Below are 21,979 nucleotides of genomic sequence, written 5' to 3'. Positions count from 1 at the left end.
ATGGTGTCAAACAACATTCTACAGATAATAAAATGTGATTCTATTAATTTAACATTTTTATTAACATTTTTATAAAAATCTAATTTAATTTTCTATATTTTTAATTATTTGGGGTGGACGTTTTTATACAAAAAAGAAGAGAAAAAAAAAAGCGTTGAAATTTAATGGTTTAAAGCTTTAAAAAATTAAATTTTTTTGTGTGTGTGTTTTTAAAAGTAATTTCTTTAGATTTAAATTAAAGAGGGATGGAGAGGGGGGAAAAAAGATTTTTTTTTATTTTGATTTTCCTCTAAAATTTCCCTCAGATGGCGCTCTATTCGTAGGAGGTATTACACTTAACTTATATCTTGTATTTACTTTAATACTACAATGTATTTTCTATAAAATACAAATAAAAATAAACATATTTCTTGGTATCTTGTTACGAAAATGGATTGTCAATTTGGTAAACAAACAATGTATATAATATAATATATATATATAACTTTCATTTATTAAATGGAAAAGTTTTATATTTGAGTGTTTTAAACGTTATATCTTAATTACTTTACAAATAAGCTTGGTATAATGTGTAAATTTACATAGATTAACCCTGTATGAGGAACCTTTATTGTATATAAAAGAAACAAGAGAATTTAATGGGGTATAATTAATGATTGAAACATTAATTGATATAAAACTAACGAAAGAGGAGAGAGAGGAAAATGAAATTAATTTAATAATAAGAATTAAAAGTGAAAGAAGAGTATAGAATAATTTACAGTGTCTAGAAAATATATATATATATATATATATTTTACAATTTTTACAAACATACAGGTCCATAAAAGTGTATAAAGCCGTTACAAATTAAGAATATTAGTATGAAGCCCCCCTATTTGAATGACTTTTACGACTAAGTTAGAGAAGAAGCGATGTCGTCAACACACTGTACAGGTATATGGAGTAAAATCGTAAAATATGACAGCGACTACAAGAAAAGCAAAACGAATTTAAAACTGAAAATAAATCTCGGAAGATAAAATTTAGTCGTAAAGGTTGAAGGATGATGAATTGGATAGGGTTTTATGAGTGGTAACTTATATAAAGGTCTTTGGTTATAGCGAAAACTTTTGTTTCTATACCATGATTATCTTATACTAAATCCCAAAACAAAACCATCTATTCGGTTGAGTATTAAGTATAAATTACTCTATACCTTTATTAGTTTTTATTTATTTTATACTCTCAACTGTGTGTCGAGTAGTAAATTTTCTCCCCCTTTCTTCTCTGTAAATTAATGTTTTTTGTTTCTTCTTGTCAATAAATTAATTAGAAATGTGCTGATAATTAGAATTTCTTGTAATCTATTTTCCTATAGCAGGAACTATCCTTTATTTCTCCTATTAAAATCTACACACCCGCTTTAGTTACTGAAGAACTATTAATTACTGAAGAACTAAACTGCATCTTTGTATTTCTTAACACTACACCAGGACTTAATCATCTATAATTTAAAGCTCAGGATCATCAGAGCCTAGAGATTTCTTAACTAGGATTAATTATTATACTATAATCTTTAATCCCTTTACTAAAGGACTGATAGAAGGAATAACTACCANTAAAATATAAATTCTTATATTTTTATATCAAAATTTTCATAAATTCAGCAAGTTAGCCTTTTTATTTTATAAATTTAAAGTCTATCATTAAATCTAATTAACCTTAATAGGCCATTTAAGTATAGACCCGATCTATTATTAATTAGTCCTTACAACAAGTACTCTATACTTATTTAGATTGATTTTACTTAAAAGTAAGAATTAAAGGGTCTAAGTGCTGATAAGCCATTAGGCCCCTACACTAAAATTCGATGTTCGTAGCTTGTTNTAAAAATTAATAAATTAAGCACGTTATTTAGAAAAAATCGCATGCAGGATTTTAAAGAAAGCGTCTTAAAACTTTAATAAGCATAATTATGTACTAAAGGAAAATTTTTCTAGAACACGTTAAAATAATTAATTAATAATTAACACTTTTATATCAGTATATAAATTAAATCCGACAGTTGATTAAATTTACATGAAGGCTTCGCTGAATATGATCATGAAGAATTTTTTCTTTTGTGACCTTTACCAATACAGTATATTCTTTTAAAATGTTACAAGTTGATTTTTACACAGCATATTATGAAGTCTTTCTGGCACAAGATTGCTCATAATTTGTTGTGTTTAAAAATCAACTTGCAACATTTTAAAGAATATATTGGTAAAAGTCAGAAGGTCATTTCTAAGTATTCGAAGGTTAGGTGACCTCAGAATAAAGTGCAGTTTGTGTTCGAACATAATATATATTTATCTCGTACAGTACATAGCTTATAAACGTGAACTTTTAATGCGTAAAACTTTTTCTTTGACATTTGAATTATGTTTTATACTTTATACTATAATAATAATAATACGAAAATATATTTAAAGAAACATGTAAGTGAAGCGAAAGAATGCTTTTATATACGATGCAAACACTTTTGTAATTTTTAATAACGTTTCCAATTTTTTATGATTTATTAATATTCTCTTAATAAATTTTATTAATATAGTAAATTTAACATTAGACATATAAATATCATGAGATTGATATTTATTATTATATCTAAACAATCTATAAAACTTACGTAAGGGACTTTGAGATGAATTGAACGTCGTATTTTTTTAAAAAGATAAAAGTTATTTTACAAACTTAGTACTATGACTATACAGGCATGACGTAATTCTCGCACACCCTTAGGCACCTACTTGAAAAGAGAGAAGATGGCCTGTCAAGGTCGGACAAGCTTTTTTTTTTTTCTATTGTAACTAATTTAGGCCTTTTGCATAAGAGAAAAATAAATATTTTATACTTAATTATTTATTCAGGAGCCAAATTTGTAGGATTCTCTTTAAGAATATTTGATAAGAACGTAGAGAATTAGAAGGGTGGAGATAAAAGGGGCAGTAGGTTGATCATTACCGTCATTATCATGATATTTCCATTTGTTTTTCGGTTTTATATTAACAGTTTATAAATAAACTTGTAGCTGGCGTTGAGAAAAAATGTGCGCAAGATGGTGGTGGCACGCATGCCCGACATTAGAAGCACACCCCGGACCGGGTACGGTGTTTGATTGGCTGACAAAGACTTAACTCCACCTAGTAGGTAGCAGTAGAGATCGGTAGAGCGGTAACAGCCATCAAGCCAGTTTACAACGCGTGCAGCATCTGGTAGCAGAAGTGCTGTGACAAGAAGTAGAGATCGCAAGTGAATCGAGAAGTAAAAAGAAGAATAAACAAATACAGACTGTGCAAATCAAAACTAAACTAACGTGAAAATTAAGCCTGAAGGCTCAGGCGAATGCTAACAATGGATACCAGACTGTTGGAACCAGCTTTCGGTCACACTCATAATCACATCTTAGCAAGGTTGGGTAGGCCGATACCGGGACCTTACGCTCATTTCGGTGCACCCATAGCACCATACAGCGTGCCGTTGCCACCACCTTACGAGTATCATCCGCCACCTCCACATTCGGGACTTCAGGCGACTACCGGTGTGCCCTATACCATAGACGGCATATTGGGCACAGCACCACCGCATACTGCTGGATTGACAGCGGCTACAGCGGTGCCGACTGGTGGCTCCGTCTCTGTTACATCGGCTGCCGTTGTCACTTCTGGTGCTGGACAGTTAAGACAAGGCGATTCTGTTATATCACGAACGGTTCTTCATCATCACCATCATCACCACCACAGAAAACACGGTAAGTAGTTTTTAACGTGACGCTCCCACCCCCTTTTCTCTTACAAACTCCCAAATAATAAGGGCGACTAACAAACAACGATAACACATACTTACTGTGTCTTTAAAACTCCACAATTTCCAAAATTATCCGTCGATCGCCCTACAAAATCCAATTAGTAATTAATTTTAAATCAAAAACTTTCAATTAAGGCCATTCCGTGTGCCATAAAACAAATAGACGTCAATAAAAACAAAGTGGAAAATTGTTGTGTATTTCCATAGCAGATGATTAATTTACTAAAATTAATGCATTAAATAGTAATTAGAATGTTTCTATCCTACGAGGCCAACTAGTGAGAGGGGTATTTTTTTTTTTGGTCGTGCTACTCAGTATGCCTTACCAGTATCCGTGACTATTGTTGAGTAAGCTGCACAGACTCTTAACTCACTGAAGAAGACATAAGTTGCAGAGATATTGGACAAAGCAAGCAGTAAAACACTACACTTGTTGCCTCATAGCTGCAACACTAACCCAATAAAAACAATGGCGCCGAAATGACGCTACGTGGTTCCAATGTTGATGGTCCTAACCATCTCCAAATAGGAGAAATGTAAATGTCTTTGTAATTGGTCCACATTGCTAATTAACTTTAAACATGTTTAATGCTAAACGAGTGACATTTATGAATATTTTCTCACTCATTAGCAGGAAGCCGAGAGAAAATTAATAGAGGTGACGCCAGTTCTCGGCATAATCTTCAGGAAATTCATAAATTTCTTGTGTTAAATGTTCTTGTTTCTGTGATTTGTCTGAATCTATGATCTCGATTCATGAACACTTTTGAAACTGTGTGTTTTGTATAAGTAAAATATATTAAATTTACTTCAAACAGATGTAGTAGCTGCAATATAAAGCAGCTGTGAATATCTTATATGACAGCTCCAGTGATATTTAAAAACAATAACAATTTGCATTTATTAAAAATATTGCAATTCACTTTCCATCTATTAAACATTATTATAAGTACCGTGCAGTATATTTTTACCGGAATCATTTAATTTTAAATGTGTTTTTTAAATGAAATTTCATTTTTATTTATAAATTATATTGTATTTCATTGTTGTAAATAAGTAAATTTACTTTTAGGGGGTAATTAACAGATTTTTACTCTTCTAGATAAATCTCATTGTGTATGTATAAGGTTAATCGATTGGGGTGAAGAATAGTGTTTAATTTAGTTATGATTAACCCCTTATTGTGATAAATTCATTTATAAAGTAAATATCACGTTAACCGAACATTATATTTCATGCAAAATATATTGCTAAACATACTATACACTATAAGTTTAAGAAGAATCTAATAGTTTAGAGGATTTAAAGATTCACTAGATAGTCAATTTCTAATATAAACGGGAAATAAAATAGTGTCACTGATACAAAAATCACTAATACACAGTCACATAGATTCACTAATGCGAATCACTAATATAAAGGTTCACACATCACTAGTATAGAGTCACTAATTCATGGCTTCATACAGTGCCATTAATACGGTTTCACGCAGAGATCCAACATACATATTCACATAGTATTACTGATATAGAAACTCACAAGTGTTACTACCTACAAAATCACTTACTTGTATTCAGATTCATTAGTACATAACGGATAAAACAGAATCAGCATCACGTATAAAGTTACTAATATATATACACACACAGTCACTAATATTATCGCATTAGATAATCAGCGAGTAATCTATGTAGTGAATCACACATCTAATCATTACGTGGTGTGTATTTTAAGGTAAATCATCCTGCAAACTTGTGTTATTTTTTTTTCTTTTTTTTTTGTTATCTCTTCGGTAAAATCAAGTTACTGGTTGCTTACCTTTCTCATTTTCTACCGACTCCCATGCGTAGGTGTCCTCTAAATCACATTAATTATTTCCTAATGTTATCCAAACGTGACATCACTATTATTACCGAGTTTCTCATCGAGATACTTTTAAGAGAGTTTTTTTTTGTGTTTATTTTTTGAAAGTTTTAGTCCTTTAATTTGGATTTTATATTTGAATTTTTCTCTTTTATTTATTTAAACAATGTGATCTTTCTGTCTGATTTTATTGTCTATTTAATTAAATTGCATTTTCAATGATGTCTAAGCGCTTAAGTTGTTTAAAAGTGATTTTATTACAGAACATTTGCTGAAATTGAATGAAAAATCCAAGTGAATTTTTACGCTTTGTGTATTTTTTAGAGCCTCCAAGTTTGTATTTTATTATTAGAGGCCTATGGTGTTTTTTTTAATTACTTGAATCTTTACATGTTTCTTCGTAGTTTTTAAGATAAATTAAGTTCAAAATAGTTTACCTTAAATTATTTTTAATCATGGATAAGTGATAAGTATAGAGAATGTGTGAAGAACTAATTAGTAATCAGGGTTTAGTAATTGTTAAGTGGTTCCTAACTAAGAGCAGTAGTAAAGGGATGGTGTTATCGGTTACTGATCACATAAGCAAAGCCGTAGAATGATGATGATGATGATAACTGTAAGCAACGGTGAAAGATTAAACGAAAAGTAAAGCCGATATTATGTTATAAGTTAAAGATGATGGAGAAAAACTTAAAAATTCGACTTCGTGCTAATGATTTCTGCATCAAATTTATTTATTTGACACGAAATAAAGGAGCATTTCAGTGTAAAAATATCCATTTACATATAACATTCTTCTTCACAACTAAATTATCTTCTCTCTTGCATTCTTGACATTTGCCCGAAGCAAAATCATCATCTCCAATGATTAAAATAACACTCGACTGCTTACAGTCTGACAAGAGTTATTGTTAGCAAATTTTTAAATTTATATATATATATACACACACACACGTATTAATAATTTATAAATTTATATATTTATATATATTTTATGTAAGAAGAAATATACCAGGCCTATATAAGAAAATTTATCCGTCTTTATTTAATATTAACAACATTGTGTTGCGACATTTGACTCGGTCCGAGATAGAGATGATGGATGAAGAAGGGCAGGTGAGAAATGGTCCTGACTGTTTGGTGTCAATACTTATTGATGACACTACACACCACATCTTAGTCTGAAGATAAAAGAGAACACACTGCACCTCTGGGACCAAAAGAACCAATTCGACCATCGGCTGATGTGTCCATCGGAGCCTTCCAACAGAACTGGGAATTCACAAACTTTGATACTATGAATATTTCAAAACACATCTCTAAAGACACTATTTAAAAATGATCGTATTATCGGATTCGTATGCTTAACCCGTAAACAATGTTAACCCAGTTAAACATTCGAAGGCCTAAAGCGTTACATAAAGATAAGGCCTATAAAACGTTACGCCGGATTATCTTATAATTAAAACTATAATTATTAAAGTTTTATTATTATAAATATCTTTCCTGTTTATAAATTTTTAAATAATTTATAAATTTTATCAAACTTTCAATCACTAGAAATGACTAGAAAAGAGGAGAAGATACCTCTTAAATAATTGATTTCTGGATAATTTTCGAGAGATTTTCTAATGATTATTATTATTATTATTTTTTTTTTAATAGATTTAAATCATTTTGAATGTTTTAATTCGTTTTTATAAAAAGAAAATATTAATTAGAAACGATAAGAATATTAAATTTTGACGTCAAAATTAGATAGAGTGTTTTTCTAAAGTAATAAGAGTCTATCAAAGCAAATGTGACATCTTGATATCTTTTAGATGAAGTACGGAGCCCGAGGCCACTGTCAACGGATGCCTTGGGTCATTTCTACTATTATGACTACATTTTAAGGGCCTCCATATGCCCTAATTTCGGGGAGAAGTCGGGGTGTGTCGATTCCAAACACAATATTTCCAAAAACTCAATTCGGAGAAAATAAATAATAGTTGTTCCCGTGATCAAAATTAAAAGAGGAAGATTTTTCTTGGACAATTTTGTCACGAGATTGTCTTAAAATTATCTTTTTTTTTTTTACTCGCATCTCGATTGTTAGATGTATATACACGCCATTTATTGCCCATAGGCCTTTGAAGTTGTAGTAGAATGGACATTGTTATAATAGTGATTTTAGTATTTTCGATAATAGTTATTATACTAATATTACTCATTACAATGTACAAAAATGGACTACTTACTAAAAACTTGACGTTTTTACTATATTTTTCTTCGTGATTTTCTAACGTTTTGCTTTCTACTCGTAATTTTTTAATGTAACGGATGAGAATCTTCTTCATCTTTGCTTATTATACAAACTCTACAATGTTTAATTTAAACATTCCCTCCTTACCTGTAAAGTATTTTTGATCTTTCTGTATTTTTTTTTTTTTCTTTTTACTTAAGCACCCCTTATGCAATCTAGTTAAAGAGAATTCGACAGTATGACTTATGGTTTTTAATTATTTGGGGTGGACGTTTTTATACAAAAAAGAAGAGAAAAAAAAAAGCGTTGAAATTTAATGGTTTAAAGCTTTAAAAAATTAAATTTTTTTGTGTGTGTGTTTTTAAAAGTAATTTCTTTAGATTTAAATTAAAGAGGGATGGAGAGGGGGGAAAAATTTTTTTTTTATTTTGATTTTCCTCTAAAATTTCCCTCAGATGGCGCTCTATTCGTAGGAGGTATTACACTTAACTTATATCTTGTATTTACTTTAATACTACAATGTATTTTCTATAAAATACAAATAAAAATAAACATATTTCTTGGTATCTTGTTACGAAAATGGATTGTCAATTTGGTAAACAAACAATGTATATAATATAATATATATATATAACTTTCATTTATTAAATGGAAAAGTTTTATATTTGAGTGTTATATTTGAGTGTTTTAAACGTTATATCTTAATTACTTTACAAATAAGCTTGGTATAATGTGTAAATTTACATAGATTACCCTGTATGAGGAACCTTTATTGTATATAAAAGAAACAAGAGAATTTAATGGGGTATAATTAATGATTGAAACATTAATTGATATAAAACTAACNATTTTAAATACTTTATAATAAAAGTATTTTCTTTCTTTCTTTTAAATAAATATATATATATATAGGCTATATAAATATCTAAAAAATACTATTTACGTTCTCGTTTGTTTAAACGTTAATCCTCCTCCTATGTTCTGGTTTAATAAATTGTTAGAGGCCTACGCCAATTAATTACAATAAATTCAATTTTTATTAATTAACTATTATTATTATATGTTTTAAAATTTATTTTATGGTTTTAACGTGATTTTTTTTGCTGTTTGTTTCGACTTTTTGCTTGTTTCTTTGATGATTTTTTTTTTCCGTTTAGGGAATTTTTTGAGAGGTTTTCGCCATATTTTGCTTATTGCTTATGGGTTTTTTTGCAATGTTTACGGTTCTTTTTATTGTTTGTTTAATTCTTTAAAGTTTTTATGAAGTTTTTTCTTTTTACATCGAAGTCCTTAGCAATTGCTCGAGTTTGCAGCTGGAAACAATTCTATCATTTGTAAGAAGTTATTATTTATTTTTCTATCTAAATTATAATTAAAATAATCAAAGTTTTATTTAATTAAATCGATTAAAAACACCGTACTTAGATTACAATATTCAAAATAAGTATAAAAATAAATAAAAAATAAAAAAAAAGTGAAAAGAAATTATCTGTAGAATAAATTAATTAAAGGAACAAAAGAAATAATGGGGGAAGAAAAAAAAAACACAATCGATTTTTTTAAGTTTATTCAGAGTTTTCAGCCCCGAAGATACGTTATATCCTTTAGATATTCCCAAGGAAGAAAGGGCGAATCCTGTAGTTTGATGTTTACGATGTAAGAGAATCGGAGTTTATCGAATTGAGTGCCTTAGCTAATGAGATTAACAGTTTATGGTTTTCTTATCGCACCTCATCTAAGCAATGACAGGACATTAAACGGGACACCCTAGCTGCAACAGTTTATGGTTGCCAATCTTTGTTTTTCTTTTTGTCAAGTAGACATGTGATGGCCTAAGCTGTCACCACTTAAATACTTCATTCTCCTAGCTTACTTCTTTACTGTTTTTTTCTTTTTCTTTTCTTTTATGTTTTCATTTTTTAAAAAAAATCCTGTCAAAACTATTCTTATAAAATACTTTAAGTAAATATTTATTTCTAATAAACGAGTGATAAAATACACTGAAATTCCTTTTCGTTGGTCGAAAAAAAAAAAAGCCAGCCTAAAGTCTAAAAAATACAGCAAATCATTGAGTTTAATTCATGTTGTATTAAGGTAAAGATAACTTATAATAGATTTGTTATCGAGAAATATCTTAAAAAATTCTTCTCAAATATTTTTACCACGGCAGATGGTTAATGTAGCAAAACCTTGTGTATTACTTGTCTACAGCAGCTACAAAATTTAAGACTTCCGACACCAATTACTTGTCATTGTGAAAAATGTCCCGTAAAATTGTCCATGACCAAGCGTGCCAACGCAAAAATTCGCTAGAACACCCCCAAAACGGGCAAAGATCAAATTCGACTTTACTTTTCCTACTGCCTTTTATTATTATTCTAAGTTATTTGAAGACTTCTTCTCTTGTTATTACTTGATTAAATTACATTTATAAACCTTTCTAATAACAAATTTTTAATAAATAAACTTATATTTAAATTATTTTTTTTATCGATTTTATTTTTTTGTTTAAATAATCCTAATAATTGTATTAAAATTTATGTAAATATAAATATGTTTTAGTTTATAAAATTTTTATATTTTTCTGCTTATTTAAATTTATTTTTAGTTTTATTTTTCCTTCCATCCTTTTCAACTTTTTACAGTTATTTTCGGTTTATGAACAGTTATTTTTTTGTGCAATTCTTTTAAACTTTCGCTCCATTTTTTTTTTGCTGTAATATTCAGTTTTTCCCGATTCTTTTCAACTCTTGCACGAATCTTTGCAATTATCTTCGGTTTTTTTCACGCGATTCTTTTCGGTTTATGACCTATTTTTTCAATTATTCTTAGATTTTCTTTACCGAGGAGCATCACACTAATTTCCATAAAATTTACTGATTTTTTCCCCCATTAAATCCGGGCATATGGGCTATTTTTTGGTATGTCACTTCAACACGGGCCTAACGGAGTTTATCGAATTGAATGCCTTATTTTATTGATTAGAAAGTGGTGACTTACTCTAAAGATAACTCTTTAGAGACAGACAAAGTAAAGTTATTCAATTTTTGTCTGCTTACTTCGTACGGTCTATTGTAATAAGATCACCCCCTCCCCACTCCTAAAGGGAAGTTTTGCATTCTAACATTTAGAAACAGATCAATATTATTATTAACTGCTTACAGTTTAAAAAATTTTTCTTGAAATCTTTGCTAGTGGGAAATGATAATTTGAGACAATCGTTGAAGCTTGAAGTCAAGCATCACCGATTTTGATTTTTACTTCAGAGATTGCCGCCTGAGAACAGTTCTATTATTATAGAAATTTAGAAAATAAATCCGTAGACGAGTTTTCAACGAAATAAATTCATGAATTATTTAAGAAAAAATCCTTTCTATGTAATTTTACGGTTTAAAAAGTATAGAAATTTAATCAATTTTGTTTTATAGTGTTTTATATCGCGCATACCTAACAGAAGCATTCTCGATGTGTACAGTACAATCTCTAGAAGAATCCGTATATATTAGAGCATATCTTGACATTGCCTATGAAAATCATTGATAGGAGCATCCACACGAAAGTCATGCCTACGTATAGGATCCATTAGCGAGTCGATCGATCGACAAATCGCATAGAAATATCCCAGCAACAGAAGCGCGCATTAGTTGCATACATAAACACGAGAAGAGCATTATGTATAATATTCGTGGTAGAATGCCCATAAGTAAATGGCATACAAAAGTATTCGAGTCAAACGGGAGCCGACAAGCTAGGAAATTTTTTCCATTTCATTCATTAAGTCTGGCATTGAAACTAGCGACTTTCATATATCAATTACGTCTCCATCTTAGTATTCTGGTGACTCGAGTATTAAAGGAAACCATTACGGGATCCAATATTGTGTTATGTCTAGAAATAAAACACTTACCACGACATAAAGCAATCCTGGATCAAAATTGATCGTATCAACTATGGCTATTGAAAGAGAAAGGAGAAAATAAGATTACTTGCCAGGAGCAGAAGAAAAGATAAAAATGGAGATAAATAACCTTCAATACGTCTAATTAATAATCTCATAATACAACAATTTAATCTAAATTTATCGATCGATAATTTGAGTTGTTGATGTTGAACCAAGCGTGAAGTACCGCTGCATCATTTACTTGCATGGACAATAAGTCTTTGAAGGGCACCAGACTCATTGTCCAACTCGCAACTTTTCTCTCCCTCTCCTTTAAAAAAATTCGACTATTTGGCCTCAAAGGCAAACAAACATACGACTACGGCGTACAATTTCGACCCCTTTTCCAAAAACGTTTGCGTGCAGGAGGTCGACTCTAGCACTTCTTTCTTTTTTTTCTCCTCCCCATCTATATACATGACTCTGAAGGTATGTTGGATCGCCGAAAAAAAAATTCTACTTAAACAAGTTTCAATGGCCCTATCGTTTCATGAAATTCAAATTAAGTCCATGTCTTGTGTACATTTCTTTGGGAAAATCGGTTTGCAAATTTTATTATAATCGAGGATCTTCAGGAGGACACGTTGCGGGCATTCGAGCATTCAGGCTATTTAATTTTTTACCGTTCGGTTAAGTGATAAATTTGAAAAAATATTTACTTTTCTAGTTACGTGTGAATGTTTCTAACTCAATATAACAGTTTAGAGCAGCTTTTTTTTTGGGGTCGAAGTCTCTTCCTCCTTTGCTTCTTTTTAAAGCTTTCTGTTGTAGAAAATGTTAATGCCAGTCGACCCCCCTATAACACTGTTAATAATTACGTTTTATATGAATTCCATGTTGTACGAGTCACTTAGATTTTACAAATACATGAGCCATTCACAGCCCGGCACATGTATTTGTAAAATCTAAGTGGCTCGTACAACATGGAATTCATATAAAACGGAATTATCAACAGTGTTATAGGGGGGTCGACTGGTAAACTGGAATTTTACTTCATAGTTTAAAGGTAAATAAAGTTATTAGGATAGAAAAGTGCAAAATTTCAAATTCATTCAAGGATCGTCACATAAATATTCATGAATATTATAATTTTGCACTAGTGTGTAACAGGATATTTTGTCTTATTGTAAAAAATATATTTTTTTTTTTAAAAATTGGAATATTTTTACTGGAGCAACGCGTTTTACATTATTTAACGAAAGTAACCCACCTGTAAGAGGCGAAAAATTAGGTTAAAACAAATAACTGAGTAAACGTAAGGCGGAGGAATTATTAATAAATTTTTATAGCTTACAACCGAGCGTAACGTGGGAGCATTCGCGTTGTATGGCCTACAATAAATTTGTCTGAATTCCAAAACTATAAATTCCGAATATTTACAAGAGGAAGAACACCTTTTAAAAGAAAAAAATATATATTTGGAAAGTCAAACACGAGTCGTGAATTCCGAAACAATTAATATATAAATCGTTAAATGACCTCTTTGGAACGCCATGTTTTGGAAGGAATGTGGCGTGGTTGAGTTAGGGAAAGGTCACGGGGTCAATCTTCTACCGGTACCCACCCACTAAGTAGTAAAGAAAGAGGAGGGAAAAAAAACTGTAAGACAAGTTATCCCCATCACAGTTGCACGCTATTTTCGATGATTGATAGCGAAGAAAATAAATAATTTTCACCGTATAAGAAGGAAAAATTAAAATTAAATTTCTTTTTTAAAAAATCGAAGAATTTTGGCTTTTTATTCCGACTTTTTTTTTTCTTTTTTAGAAATTTAACAAAGGGTAAATCTGTAAACAAATCAAAAACCGGATAATAGAACCGTTTTGCCACGTCATGTGATCGAATTTGGAAGCTCAAATCTTATGAATTTGTATATAAAAGGCATTAATCAGATCGATAAACTCGAAGAGAATATCGATCGGGAGCGAATTGCTTCTAGAAACCAAAAAAAAAAAAAGGAGTCATTTGAATAATTTAATGTGCCATTGCATCTGGGAAGATAGGGAAAGGAGAAAGAAGGAGTGAAGTTGGAGATTTATCTAATGCACAAGCGAAAACTCGTGCAACCTGTCTGCAGTAAGAATCAATGATTTGAAGCACGATATACTGTTAAATTTTCGATAGGAAGAGAGAAGTAGTCATTTTCCAATAGATGGTCTGTTATCTGGCAATGGCTTTCTCATGACTATTGACAAACACACGCGCCCGGTAATAATTATCGAACGTGCACATGCGATTCGACCATCTGTCGATCTTTCTGACGATTTAGAATACATTAAGTGCTCGAGCATTAAGAAATAAACAGAAAAAAAAAAGAGTCCAACAAATCAATGGTTAGTGGCATCGGAAAGAAGCGAAGGAGTCAGGAAGGGTAGACACGATGCACGATGGCTGACATCACGGGGGAGAATGATGGATGCAGCGCTAGACCTTCGGGTGATTGTCAATTAAGATGTCAAGCGGATGACGTAATCAATTTCTTGTGGTTATTTTTAGGAAGGTCAGAGATCATCAGAGAGAGAGAAAGAGAAAAAAAAATGGCAGGTTGAATACCGACCTAGCGCACAACACGTGATAGGGGAGAGTAATTGATCAAATTCAACCACTCTTACACCACGCGATCAATTATTTGAGGGGTTTCTTGCCGAAAAATCGAGAGAAGAAAGTAAACGAGGGTGGTGGAACCGTTGGAAAAGTCCTTGGGTAATTGGGCGCCCAAAACGGCAAAAGAAGGCGATGCAGTCGAGCGTTACGACACCCGAAAAGTGAGGAAGATTCGAGTAATAAAGAGAAGAGTTAGTTGGCAGACGAATCGGTGGTAGGCGGAAGAAGATCACGCGATTAAAAGGAAGATAGAAAGAGTGGTGAGTGTACGCGAATTGGCTTTATTAGTTAGTAAATTGATTGACAAATGGGGCATTTCGCTTGTCAGCTACTTGCTAATGAAGTGGATGAAGTGATTGTTCAATTAAAAATCCTGGTTGCACTTTAACTTGGCCGTATATAATTGTCTTTGTAAGGTGAAAGATGGCTTTCTTGACAGTACAAAATAACTTTGCCTTTACGTCATTCTTTCAGAAACTATTTATTAATTATAAAATGACTGGCAATTCGCTCTCTCGCAAAAAGTGCTTGTTCACTTTCTTGTTTCTGTTTGTCTCTTCCACTCCTTAACTAACTTTCGACGGTTTTATCTTACTCGTGCCATGGTTATTGTGTGCCTCGGGTCACACGTCACTCCCGTCTCCCGTTGCTTTTTTTACCGTTAGATCGCAGTTTTATCTCCCCATCGTTTTATCGTAATTAATCCGTAATGCTATCGTATATTTCATTGCTTATAGTCACGTGATAGTTGTGTTATTTATCATAATCACGTGACGATACTTATTTCAAGTCGTGTGACTATGTTTCCTGATAGTTTCGTTTGTACTAATGTTCTTAAGTTTCTATCCACTGCATAAAATACTAGTTTGTTAGTATAGTCATTGAATAACTATTCTCTTACTCGTGTTATCGGCCCCCGAAGGTTTCCTTGTTTAATAAGTACTGTATTAAATTCTTCTCTTCGTGTCACGTGACCGTCTTCCGATAATTTCCTTTATAATTAATTCCCGACGAAAACTTGTACGACGTTCTACATTCTACCAACGTCAAACCAGTTAAAGCGAAACGTCACACGGTACAAAGGCACATTTCGTCGTGTTTGCAGTCCCCCGTCGATCGTCACGTGATCACGTTAAGAAATGATTTAAACACAGAATATCGAATCACGTGACAACGTCTATTATTATTATTAGGTAGGCTTTATTTCCTCACTCTATTCTGACAAATCAATTAATATCCTTATTTATTAATATTAAAAAATTTTAAATAACAAGCAAACATTTTAGTTACATTATCGAATATATATTTTTTTTTATTCGTAAGGTTGTATGTCTGTCGGTTTGACATTCATCGTTAACCGCACAGATTAGACGAAAAGATAAAAAACCCGCTTCTGGCCCGTCACGTGAACGACTTTTATCGAGTTTCAAGATACCAGATATGTGCCACCGACGGGGTGCATAAAGTACACACGTCTACAACACTTTAAAAAAAAAAGGAACAAAAAAAAATAAACACAGAAAAGTGTTATAATCCGTTGTGTATGACACAATCACGTGATCGTATCAAAATACGTGATCTGAATCTCATCCACAGTTTAAGATAGGCCTATATACAGCTTACGATCTATCTGCCAGTCACGGAAGATGATGAACTCGTTGCTCTGTCACCTGATCCTATAATATATACATATTGTTTTTATTTTTGAAAAAAAAAAAAAGAAAAAAAACCTTTAAAAATTTTCGTTCACGTGATTATAATTTATATTTAATTAAATATTTAAAAATATGTATTAAAATAAAGTTGCAAAACTGCTTTAATTTATGCAAATGAAAAGATCACGTTGCTGATTTCAATAAAATTATAAAAAAAAAAGAAATTATTTTAATTTTTCCAATTAAATCACTTGCTTTTCTCTTCTCTTTTCGTGAAGAAAAATTAATTCTTTAATTTTTTTTTTCCTTGTTCCTGTTCTCCTCCTAAATTACCTTTACTTTACCTAATTACTTCTTCAATAAATCCTCGCTCAGTTCAAAAATTCGAAAGAAGATCACGTGAACCGTTAAAAAACACAAGAATCTCGCCTTTACCAGAAACTAAAAAAAGGATCCAATATAATCCAATATAATAAATAAAATACAGCGAATTGTTGGTATTTTCGATAGAAAAAAAAAATAGAAAAAGCGCCATATTTAACACAATTCGATCAGTTATAATTAGGGGAGTACGATAGACACTGTTTAGTCACGTGACAAGCATTGTACACGGTTACGTGGTATAAGCACATCAATCAATGCATAATAACCTCCGATCACGTGACTAGTGGCAAGAAGGTCAGTGTCTGCTCAAAGCCTTAAATTGATTAGTCACAAGACCTGAATTTTATAACAAGAGAGGGTGTTAATACGGTTATAAATTTTATCGTCTAATTCCCCACCCCACATTTTTATCTTGTTATAACTGTACTAATTTAAAAATAAGGAGTAAAATGATTCGAGTTACTGTATATGTTTGCGTGTTTAAACGTCTTGTTGTTATAGAGTTTATGCAAATTAAACACACACACAAATGCTGCTACCTTTATAGGAGAATCTATGGTAAAGAATGCTGACAGTGTGGCCAATTTATAGGCTTTAAAATAAAGACATCAATCAGCAGGTATGATGACCTTTTTACTTGATCACCTGACACGGTGGAAAATTGAAATTTCCATTCGTTGCACGAAACACATCACTGTAATCTTATAATGAGGGGTTAAGTTATGAAAAGGGGATGAGTTTTATATGTAAAGCCGTAGGTTGATAGAAAGTGAAAATTTGTATTTACTAGAGTAAAAATTAAATTTCCAGGCGTGGGCAGGATTCTGGTTATAAATAAAATTAAAAAAAAAAAAAAAAAAGGAGGAAAACCCCGGGCAGGCGGAAGGTGTGTCTCTCGTAGAAGGTTGAAGGACCCAAACCCAACGTCCATTTTTCACCTTTAATCATTCGAATGATAAACACCAGTCGAGATTCGTGTTAGCATCGTTTGGAGTGTACTCGTTACCAGTTTGATAGGGCGTCGTGCCCTGTTTTGGGTGTGGCAGAGCCCTTCTATCCTACGTTTCACCCGTGGGAAAATTCCTACATCGACCACCATTCGTATAGTTTTAAATTCGGAATTTATTTTTTTAATATTTTAATTAGAGAAAATTTTGCGGTCGAGTCGAGCACTTAATGGTAATTAAGAACGATCGAGACGAGGCACGAGCCGAATGAAGATTAGGGAGGTCGAAGGTAATGGCGCCCGACGACACGTTTGTATGTTTATGCATCGTACGAAACCGTTACAGCTTGATGTTAATAAGTATAGATTGCTTTAGATTAAGTTATCAAACGTGCGCTCTTCCGAGGGTGCAAAATCCTGTCTATCCAAGGGATCATCACCTTTAGTTAATCCTTAATTTGAGGTACGAGTTCTAAGTAGCCTTTCGACCGAGCAAACAATGTAATGATCGAATCAGTTAACCACGTGACAGAGTTCACGAGTTGTCACGGATCGACTTTGCTACAACTGCGGACACCACCGACCGGTAACCAATTTCTTTCAAGTTAATTCCAACGAGTCTTCCGTTATTCTTTTCTACATAAGTATAAGGATCCCCCTTTGTATCATTTGTTCTATTCTTTCACGCAAATAAAAGCGTGTAAATTGCTTTTGCAATCAGGTTACTTCAAGACGGTCATTCGACGTTCGTTAATCATCGATTAGGCAATTCTTAATAACGGTACCAATATCGGTACCGTAACGAATCTACCTCATTATTTTCGTTGGTAAAAACCCCGCGAAAACACCGACCATGCTGTGTGCCAAGTGTGTCGAGCACCATGGATCCTCGAGAAAATTTATTCCGTGGCACGGGACGAGCTTTCCACTTAATTAATTTATGGTAGTACACCAGGATTTAAAATTGTATTTTATATAATACAGGTGGACCTCCAAAAAATTCAATCTAAGGCTTCCAGATGGGTCTAACACCAGCAAACCAACTGTAACTTACGATAGAACGTACACTAAACGAGGTCGATGATCATCTTAATCAATTTTTGTTGAATGTCACTTTGGTATTTTTTTGCCTCGTGCATATGTTTGTGTGTTTGTGTGTGTGTGTGTTCCTTTTTTCTGGCCATGTTTCGGTCACGCCGAAAGATGGCCACGCAACCGACTCGTTTCGTTCACGAATCGAAATCGGTTCCGTCTTTAAAGAAACGACTTAATCGTACACGAAAAGTGGGGTTCCGTACGCCTGCAGCCATTTTTATTTTTAGACGAAGGTATAAATCTACCTGGCCGTAAGATCACCCTAATTAATTCTTGCGGGTCACGTGTTTTTCTTCTCTCTCTCTCTCTCTCTCTCTCTCTCTAGCTCCTTTGGATATCGATCGATCTGGGGCCTTTTGGGGTATCTCGTATGACTTATTTTCTACTTTAATAAGCGGAAAATAATTTTCCCGAATTATCAAGAGTTTTATAAATCAAACTTTATATTCTTAGCTACTAATTTGATGAACCCTTCGAGCTACGCGTTATAGGTGATCTCAATTAAATTTTTAATAAAGGTTAAAAATAATTTATTGACTGGTAGGCCTACATATATATTATTTTATATAATAGCTTAAAATNAACTGCGGACACCACCGACCGGTAACCAATTTCTTTCAAGTTAATTCTAACGAGTCTTCCGTTATTCTTTTCTACATAAGTATAAGGATCCCCCTTTGTATCATTTGTTCTATTCTTTCACGCAAATAAAAGCGTGTAAATTGCTTTTGCAATCAGGTTACTTCAAGACGGTCATTCGACGTTCGTTAATCATCGATTAGGCAATTCTTAATAACGGTACCAATATCGGTACCGTAACGAATCTACCTCATTATTTTCGTTGTTAAAGACCCCGCGAAAACACCGACCATGCTGTGTGCCAAGTGTGTCGAGCACCATGGATCCTCGAGAAAATTTATTCCGTGGCACGGGACGAGCTTTCCACTTAATTAATTTATGGTAGTACACCAGGATTTAAAATTGTATTTTATATAATACAGGTGGACCTCCAAAAAATTCAATCTAAGGCTTCCAGATGGGTCTAACACCAGCAAACCAACTGTAACTTACGATAGAACGTACACTAAACGAGGTCGATGATCATCTTAATCAATTTTTGTTGAATGTCACTTTGGTATTTTTTTGCCTCGTGCATATGTTTGTGTGTTTGTGTGTGTGTGTGTTCCTTTTTTCTGGCCATGTTTCGGTCACGCCGAAAGATGGCCACGCAACCGACTCGTTTCGTTCACGAATCGAAATCGGTTCCGTCTTTAAAGAAACGACTTAATCGTACACGAAAAGTGGGGTTCCGTACGCCTGCAGCCATTTTTATTTTTAGACGAAGGTATAAATCTACCTGGCCGTAAGATCACCCTAATTAATTCTTGCGGGTCACGTGTTTTTCTTCTCTCTCTCTCTCTCTCTCTCTCTCTCTAGCTCCTTTGGATATCGATCGATCTGGGGCCTTTTGGGGTATCTCGTATGACTTATTTTCTACTTTAATAAGCGGAAAATAATTTTCCCGAATTATCAAGAGTTTTATAAATCAAACTTTATATTCTTAGCTACTAATTTGATGAACCCTTCGAGCTACGCGTTATAGGTGATCTCAATTAAATTTTTAATAAAGGTTAAAAATAATTTATTGACTGGTAGGCCTACATATATATTATTTTTGCTCCCGGCTAAAATATTTAAATTTATCCGGCGTGGGTTCTTTTTTTTTTTTTATAAAATAAAATAAAAATTCGAGAGTAAGAAAATGCAATCAGGAAAAAAAAAAAAAGAAGGGGAGATTTTTCCTGGAGGAGTTTGCCGGGCAAGGTTAAGAGTGTCGTCACTGGGTCGACAGCAACAAATTGGTCACCTGTCACCAATTCCTGCGGTGTTGTGACTGATGTTGTCTCTCTTGGCGGAACACGTGTTTTCTTCCCTATTTTTATCCCTTAATTTTTATCGTTTGAAGAAAATTTTTATTTGTTAAATTTCTTTGGTGATAGACTCTAATCTTTAACGTTTTAATCCTACGGTTTCTTTATCAATAAAACATTAACACACTTATTCTAATAATTACTTAAATGTATCAGATAAAAAAAATTCAGTATATAGTTTATATAGATAAGACTGTTCTCGAAAACTCAGATAACAATAATTGTTATTTAAATTATTTAAATAAAACCGTTTAGATAATCGTCCGGATAAATCTGTTCTAAATAAAACTATTCGGATGGCCATTGGGATAATAAGTGTTTAGATAAGGCCATTCTGTTATAACCATTATTCACATAAAACTATTTACAATGTTTATCTGAATATTATGGTAAATACAGTCGACCCCCCCTATAACACTGTTGATTTTTCCGTTTTATATGAATTCCATGTTGTACGAGTCACTTAAATTTTACAAATACGTGTGCCGGGCTGTGAACGGCTCACGTATTTATAAAATCTAAGTGACTCGTACAAAATAGAATTCATATAAAACGGAATTATTAACAGTGTTATAGGGGGGGTGTCGACTGTATCTACATAAAGCTATACAGAAAACCTATAAGGTAAACCTACTCGGGTTAATTTATATATAAACTTATACAGAAGCATTGAAATAAACTATTCGAATAAAACCGTAAAAAAAGAGATTTAAAAAAGAATGCGAACAGACCTACAGACGACTCGATAATTGAAAATTTCCATATACGATTTTCTACGTTAGAAACGACGACGATGAGACAGTCGGAGATAATATAAAATCGTCGTCATTCTAATAAACGGGTCTTAGATTTCTAATAAGCTAATTAATATGTCAACCAGGAATAATTAAAGATGATTCAGTAAAAGTAGAAAAGTCTTTCGTGTATAATAATAAGAAATATTCTTATATAAATATTATTCAAGACGTAAAATGGACACGTCTGATTGAACCATTTCGCAATATATTGAATTATAGAGAAAAAAAAATAAAATAGAAATCACGAAACCTTTGATTCACACACGCAATTTTCTAACAAAATTTTTACAAAATTCAAACGTGAATATTTTTATTTAACTAAATAATTCCCATTTGACACGCCCGTAAACAACCAAAAAAAAAAAGGGGGGGACCTTTCTTTTTAAATAGTTTTATAACGTGTAAACGTCTATAAAAATTAATATTTCATTTATTCGTGTCAAATGCCTTTTTACAATAGGCTTACCCATTTTATTTTGTATTTTTACAAGTTAAAAAAAATAATAATAATGTCTAAACACGTGTTTATAATTAGTTTAATTAACTACAGTCGACCCCCTATAACACGGTTGATTTTTCCGTTTTATATGAATTCCGTGTTGTACGAGTCACTTAGATTTTACAAATACGTGTGCCGGGCTGTGAACGGCTCACGTATTTGTAAAATCTAAGTGACTCGTACAACATG

The 21,979-nt window shown here is 32.3% G+C and overlaps 1 protein-coding gene across 1 annotated transcript in view; it reads left to right on the top strand.

Annotated features, from left to right (window-relative positions):
- The first annotated feature begins 3,191 nt into the window (after positions 1 to 3,191).
- The window catches only part of LOC111632088 (homeobox protein unc-4 homolog), a 73,364-nt gene continuing 54,576 nt past the window's right edge, over positions 3,192 to 21,979 (top strand). The window contains exon 1 of the mRNA XM_023376449.1: positions 3,192 to 3,775. Within this exon, the coding sequence (XP_023232217.1) occupies positions 3,370 to 3,775 (406 nt within the window). The 5' untranslated portion in view covers positions 3,192 to 3,369. The remainder of the gene's footprint in view (positions 3,776 to 21,979) is intronic.

The sequence above is a fragment of the Centruroides sculpturatus genome, unplaced genomic scaffold, assembly GCF_000671375.1.
Source record: "Centruroides sculpturatus isolate CEXI.00-Female unplaced genomic scaffold, Cexi_2.0 scaffold806, whole genome shotgun sequence".
Classification (NCBI taxonomy): Eukaryota; Metazoa; Arthropoda; class Arachnida; order Scorpiones; family Buthidae; genus Centruroides; species Centruroides sculpturatus.
The sequence above is the reverse complement of the archived record's forward strand: the minus strand, read 5'-3'. Positions and strand labels throughout refer to the sequence as shown.